At 36.1% G+C, this 7,611-nt stretch overlaps 1 protein-coding gene across 2 annotated transcripts in view; it reads right to left on the bottom strand.

Annotated features, from left to right (window-relative positions):
* Positions 1 to 3,456: 3,456 nt before the first annotated feature.
* LOC149211014 (DEAD-box ATP-dependent RNA helicase 38-like) overlaps positions 3,457 to 7,611 on the bottom strand; it is a 320,229-nt gene continuing 316,074 nt past the window's right edge. For both annotated transcript variants that reach the window (XM_089396858.1, XM_089396859.1), the window contains 4 exons: positions 4,630 to 5,031; positions 4,372 to 4,483; positions 4,157 to 4,242; positions 3,457 to 3,940 (listed from right to left, as the gene is read on the bottom strand). In XM_089396858.1, coding sequence (XP_089252984.1) covers positions 3,881 to 3,940; positions 4,157 to 4,242; positions 4,372 to 4,483; positions 4,630 to 5,031 — 660 coding nt within the window. In that variant the 3' untranslated portion in view covers positions 3,457 to 3,880. The remainder of the gene's footprint in view (positions 3,941 to 4,156; positions 4,243 to 4,371; positions 4,484 to 4,629; positions 5,032 to 7,611) is intronic.

Below are 7,611 nucleotides of genomic sequence, written 5' to 3'. Positions count from 1 at the left end.
TGGGAAGTAAGAGATCATGATAGCAAGAACAATGAGAAGCAATCACTCCTAAAACAATTACCACAACAGTAAAGAATAGAGGGTTGAAAACAGAGAATTGCCTTTGTGCAAATATTGAGGGCTTAGCTCAACTTATCAAAGATATCTTGTTGAAAAGCATCAACAGATCTTGGAAACATTGTTGGAAATCATGATGGCTATTTAAAATCATCATGAGGTAACTTCTGCAGACTCTGTTTGGGCAATATGAAGAATTGTGAAGACTTTGTATGAAGATAGGTTGTCATTAATATAGCAGTGAAGCTGTAAATTGACATAATTCAATGAAGAATATTTTGGGAGCAGAGAATTACTATTAAACACATCTAGACAAAATATAGCAGAGGGTTGGTGCCTTGAAGGTTGGAACCTCGAACAAACAAGGTAGGTGCCTTGAAAGATAGAGTCAGGGCCCTTGGGGTTGGTGCCTCATAATTAAAAGGATTGGTGTCCTTGGAGTTGTTGCTCCCAAATCCAAGGTTGATGCCTTGACAAGACACGGTTGGTGCCCTAGAGGTTGGAGCCTCACAAAAAGTCCAAGTTGGCGCTTGACAACAGGTTGGAGCCTGAAAACTTGAAGATTGGTGTTTTCATCTAAGGTTGGAGCCCTATATACATTGTACTTGATTCATTGTAAATACTATATTAATAAAAACATTTATTCCTATTGTTCATTTTGTGTTCTACATATAAGTGATCTAACTAGTGAAAGTAACAATTCAAAAGGAATATTGATTCACCCCCCCCCCCTCAGTATTTCCAACACTTACACCATTACCAAGGTTGTGGAACAATGCTTTGGAGTACAACATTCCCTCATTCCTTTGTTTGCCCCGAGTGTTCAATGTGGACCGCCCTCGACCATGTCTCCCACCATTACTGGACACATCTTAGGTTGCAGAACAGCTCACCAAGGACCAAGTTCAGCAGAAGTTTCCTCATCTCATGGAGGAAATCAACACAAAGGGGACCATTGCTTCCTAAGAGGGGAGGAATGATCCAGGTGGATGTTGGTGGCCACTCACCTATCCCACTTGGACCCCCACAACTGTCGCTTTCAGTTTTTCAGTTTCCTTAATTATAGCACAGTTTACTATTTTTAGCAGTTTTTCGGGTCCTCAACTTCCAGAGCCGTTTTGAAGCCCTAAACGACATTTTTGGGGAAAACTGGGAGCAACATGGGTGCACAGACCAATATTGTTCATCCAAAAGTTGTAGTTCTCAGACAAATCTTTCTAATGAGGTAATGTGCGCGTCAAACAGAGATCGTATGCCAAAGTTATGACCTCGAGAAGTTGTTGTACCAATTTACCCAAACGGGGCCCATAGTTTGGTGCTTCATCTCCTAGGGTTAGGTTTTTGTATGTTTAGGGTTTTACATTGTTTCTCAACAATAAATAGGCCTTCGAGCCTCATTATAAGACAGTTTAGAAGCATGTAGCCACCACATCTCTTCTCAGAGATAAGCTACCATCGCCCTAGCTGGTTTATTTCCATTTCTGTTTGTAAGCATATTTCAGTATTTTACATTAATGAAATGAAGTATTATTTCTACTGCATCTCTGTATTTTTGGTTATATCTATAATTTGTTGTGTTCCTATTTAAATCTGGATCACCATGTCACGAAACATAATGGGAGTGTTGGTTTATCCAATGTCCAACAATCTCCCCCCAACACAAACCAGGTGTGTATCTCATTTGTGACCTACATTCTAATACCATTTGTTGGGAATTACAATTGTCGTTAGACCAAAACCCACAATTGTTAGTCAATGATCACATTGCCAGAGATAAGGATCCACCAGACGCAGATAGTCCATGTCATGAAACACACGAGGAGCATTGATTTATCAAATGCTGAAAAGGGCAACTTCCAAGTGGCATAATTTTTGCATATGGTCTTTGATTAAAGCGATTTTTGCATCATTGGAAAAATCTATGTAGAATAGGAGGAAAATGTGTAGCGCTGAAACATCAATTTTTTACCCTAAAAAAACGTCATTTAATGCCTCAAAATGCTCCCACAAAGTTTCATACCCCAATTTGCCAAACTAGGTCATGTTGGTAAAAATGGTCCTATGAGTTTATTCCTCCATTTTTTCCACTCGGAAAGCATCAAGATGGATAACAAACAATATAATGATCCAATTTGAATCATGAGACTTCGGAAATCCATAAAGCCTTAACATAGATGTAAGTACTTAAATGTGACATAAATACGAGAGGTTGGCCTCTAAATCCTATTGGCAATTTATGCAAAATTCAGGGTTTGGACTTCAATCCAGTGTTTAAGTTTTGTGAAGTTGTTTCATTTGAGTTACCCAAGGAGGGGTGTATTGGGCCTTGAGTTCTCCCTAAGGTTGGGTTGAGAAACGTTATAGGGCATGATGGGTGCATTGGATATAATATTGTTGTGGTCGGAAGGAAAATGTTATAGTGTTTGTGTTTTGGCTTCATTAAATTTGGAGAGAAATTTATTTGCTAAGTTAGTTTTCTAGTATGTTGCTTATTAATAAAATAATCAAACAAGGATCAAGGCTAACCTTCTCTACATTGCCTACCAGTAGTGGTGTGGTGGACATAATATTGTTGTGGTTGGGAGATACGTGGTATAGGTTCGTTAGAATTGGAGAGATATCTCCTCGTAAGTTAGTTTTCCAATCCGTTGTATACTAATAAAATATTCAAAGAGTTATTAATCTCAGATTACAATTAGAAAGCATCCTTTCACGCCTCTAAAAGGATTCAATCGACTTGTTCAAAATGTTGGCACTTGCTTCATTGACAATTCATCGAGTTTTCAACATCCACAATATCTTTTGATCCAAAACATTTAATTCTCTTTCCTGCATTAATTTACCATTTTATAAAGCAGACACTTACAATTTTGTGCCTCAAGCCACATTTGTCCATGCCAATTTCGAGTAGTCACCATAATGTTAAGGATCAAACCAATCATTCTTCTCATGAATGATTTACCTGCATCATATTAACAATTTAAAATGTGCATACAAAATGCACGCTTCCAAACCTAGCTAGGAAATCCCATCTAGCTCTGACGTAAATGCAAGTGTTAAAAATATAAATAAAGGATAATTAGGTTACTGTATGGCCTCATAAGTTCACTTGTGCTTTTGCAAAAAAGAGGCAATGCTTGTTTCAATGTTTTGCTGTTTGAAAGCTTCAGAGAAACCAAGTTAAATGCCAAACTATGTTATTATAAAGGATTCATGGCTATGACTAGCACAGAGGAATGCCATTGCAGCTTGAAAAGTAGGTCATCAGTGATCCTCGAATACTCATAATTACAGATAGATTGTGGAGCCATTTACAAATGCAGAAATAATACCAACTTCCTATTAAGCATGTTCACATAAAGAAAAAGTCAAACGAACATGGAGAACTAAAACCAAGCGTACAAAATACAGTTGGAAGATTGCATGTTAACTGGGAGATCACAGAGATCACAAGTTCAATGCCTGTAACAATAATAAGTTTTCTACACTCAAAAGCAGAATAGAATGGTTTCCAATCCAATATGAAACCAGAAATAATGAGAAAATTCTTATCAAAAGAGAAATGTCTTACTTGCATGATAGGCATGGATGGCATCAATCATACCTCTGATGCATTTACATGGCTAAATATTGCCTCAAGAACTGAAACAGATTAAACACAATTATATGGTCCCCAGTACCAAACCCAAGCCAACATGACTTGCATTTTATTTGCAAACGCAATTGCAAATCATTTTTTTTAAATGCCAAAGTTTGTTCGCAGACAAGCTGAATTACAGTATGAACAAAAGTTTAATCTGAAGACTCAAAGAAGGTGTGCTACTTATGCAAGCCCTGCATCTTTCAAGACAGCTTCAAAAGCATCTTCACTATTCCAAGGTACCTGCATGGCCCAACAATAATTGACCCATTTATAAAAATTGGATCTCTGTAAAGAACAATAATTTCCCACATTCCAACATCTTGAATACAAAAGGTTAGGCATAGAAACCCTTCATGGGTAAAGATATCTCAACCCTTCAGTACTACAAGATGACGTGAAGAAAAAACAATGCTTTAGGTTCAGTCGAGCTACTAAATCAAGATGCTACTAACTTACCTCAGGTACCTGTCGCTGAAAATAGCTTATTATCTTGCTCATTGTTTGCTCATCTCGGTCAGTGCAAATGAAATTAAAAGCCGCTCCTGTAAAACAAAAAAATAAGTAGCCCATTATAGATTTTGGATAAAATTAAATGTCATTGGCTCAAATTGTAGGTGTCTACGTAAGAAGCAGGGAAGGCACTGTGCATGTTTGAGACAGGAGAAACACACCCTTGCGACCAAAACGCCCACTTCGACCAATTCGATGCAAGTATACTTCATAATCAGGGTCAAATGGATGAGAATGTTTAATAGGGAGATCAAAATTCACAACCAGGGTTACCTGTCATAAGATTCCTTTTATTAGCTTCTTAACTATTGCAAGATGTCATAAAACGCTAAGGCAGACAGTGAAAGATGCTTCAACAAAGAAATCCTCTAAACAAGAAGCATACAACATTAAGTGCGAAGAAAACATTGAAAGCAAACCTGTGCTTGATCAAAACCCCGTGCAAGCACATCAGTTGATATAAGAATCTTTGTCAGTCCTGTTCTGAATTCCTTAATTACACAATCCCTGTCCTCCAGCTTAAGTCCACCATGAATAGAAGTGCACTTGTAACCCTCTGCTTCTAACTTGCTATGCAACATACTTGCATTCTCTCTGGTGCGGACAAAGATTATTGACTGCCCAAGTTTTTCAGCCAGTGGGAAAATTTTGTCCTTTAAAACCTCTACTTTAGCAAGTTCATCTGGACATTTCACTACATACTGCTTGATTACATCTAAAGACAACTCTTCCTTTTTCACAAACACCTGATTTGCTTTTGAAATTACCCTAGTTGTGAACTGCTTGACATTCTCATCATAGGTTGCTGAAAAGAGGAGAATCTGCAATACACGCAATGAAGATACATAAGGTTCACAATAAGTAATCTCCAACATTGGAACGACAAAGCCCTTACCATAAATGATACATCTGAGAAGAGAAACAAAATCCTAAAAGACCGCATTTATACTACAAAAAATCTATAGAAACAAATATTAGGAGCATTTATAAATTAAGATACCAGGATGCAGATCTGGATACAAATGCAGATCTGGATCCCAATCTAGATATGTCAACTTTTTGAAAAACCAGGATCCAGATATGGCAGCGAAACATCAAGTACAAACAAAATAAAAATATTTTTAAATATTTAAATATAAAATTTTACGTAAAAAATAGCTATATAGCTATATAGCTATATATATATAATCGTATAATTAATGTATCATTCATAAGTGTTTAAAGTTAATTATTTTATGCTGTCAATGTGATCACAATTTATCTGAAACATCATGCCCATCATCTTGAATTTGTTTTCTGATGTTCCATGTACTTTATCTGTTTCAGTAAACATAATAATTATATCAATGAGCCTGTACAGCTAATGCTTGTTTCAGCTGGTTCATATGACATAAATTGTGATAATTTAGCATGTTTGAAACAAATATTACTGGGACACTAGCTTATTCCCATAATGACATACTTTGCAGCACAAGCACTGATCAGCAAATATTTACAAACTTAGATTGATATTTTATTGCCATTGGTATCATCAAATGTTGAAAATACCACATGAAATAAAACCACAAAAATAGATTGAAGATAGTCCTAGAAATACAATCCATTATTTTCTCATCTTTGAAACGTCATCTCATCCTACATCCATCCTCAACTGTAGCAATGGTTCCTAAAAGCTCAGTGACAAGGGGGTTTCTCTGGTATTGTAGCAAACTTTAGCTGAGCACATATCCAGAAATCACTCCCTGTAAGCTGTTACAAATTTCTGGGTTATTTATTATGAGGATTTTACAAGAGACTGGTCACTGATTTTGAAAAAGCATTTTTTCTGTCAGTTCCTGCATTTGCTACTCCAATCTCTGAGTTTTTAAATATTACATTGTTGCATATACAGAAGTTATTATCATCAGTCTATCTAGCTTGGAATTTTAAAATTAAAAATTCATCAAAATTGGAGGTTCTCACTCTTTATTTGAGGTTTTGATCTTTTAGCATTTATTACACTTAAAAAGACGAATCACTCCGTAAGCTACAATTTATCCGGCAAATCCCATCCCTATTTCCTTCTATGGCGACCTACTTCCTGTTCGTTCCAGTTAGCTCTGCTCAGGTTAGGTTAGCAGAGGAAAAGGGTTTGAGGCCTGCAATGGCTTGTTCATCTGTCAGTGTTGTTTGCTCTTCTTTGCTGCTTCAGAGGTATAGACAGCCTCGATTGACTGAGATTTTGGATATTAAAATTCAATACATTAAAATATAGAAAGTAAAATTAACTATATTTAATATGGAAGCCCCAAGAGATAGCTCAGTTGGTCAAGTTTCTGTTGCTAACTACCTTGCTTATTGAGAGGTCACGCGGTCAACTCTCCATGACACCCAACTCTCCTTGACGCCCTTGGGGTTAGGCCTTGCTAGTTTGGCCGTCAGGATTGATCTACCTGGATTTTCCCGTGGAGGTAACAGCTACTCAATGCCCGTGAACCACATTAAAAAAATTATATTTAATATGGTTTAATATATAACTTTACCTTTAATATGTTCTGAAGTTAAACATTAATTCACTTTCCCTATAATATATTTTAGGAACTTGTTAAAGGATATATTTAATATGCTTTACTATATTAGTATATTAGTTTTACCTTTAATATGCTTCGAAGTTAAATATTGATTAACTTTAATATTTAAGAGCGGATGCATTAAAGTTTATAATAGCCGTCAAACTGTTGGAAAATTCAAAAACCTTTGCAAGCCGAAGAATTTACAACTGACTTTAAAAGTTCCTGCCAAAGCTATGAAGTAAGTTTCCTGAGCTATCAAAAAACACCAGCCAATAACTAGAGAATTTGCGGGAACAACGAGAGATCACACGAGTTTTATATTTTCGTACTACATCACAAACTGAAAAACACAAAAAAGATTAAACTTATGCATTACATCACATTTCCATCTTAAAGCAGTCTTAATCTTTAACCGCGTGGATTAAAGATAACAAATTTGGGAAAAAATAAAATGAATAAATAAATAACAAATCCAAATTCGGATCCGTATCTGATTCGGGGATCCATGAATCCAACCCCGGGCTTGACAGATCTGGTAACATAGCTTACAAATTAGAAATGAAAATGTAAAGAGAACTAATACAATACACTTGCTTTCTGTCACTACTAAATGGACTGTAGTCTAGCGTAACTTAAACGGAGATAACAGACAAACATCCATAAACAAAATCAGAGTATACAACCTCTCGACTATTACGAAAACCGAACACACAAAGAACACTAATTTGGAGAGCTATTATTTTAATAGTAAAATTGAGAAATCACATATCCTTATAAAGGAATAACATAAACCCTAAGTGCATAAACCCTTGAATGATTAAAAGTAGTTTTAAGTCACCAATACAACAC

This window comes from Pinus tabuliformis, chromosome 1_2 (genome assembly GCF_031772625.1).
Source record: "Pinus tabuliformis cultivar Carrire ecotype Pingquan chromosome 1_2, CPIR1, whole genome shotgun sequence".
Taxonomy (NCBI): Eukaryota; Viridiplantae; Streptophyta; class Pinopsida; order Pinales; family Pinaceae; genus Pinus; species Pinus tabuliformis.
This window is presented reverse-complemented; position numbering and strand designations above follow the sequence as displayed.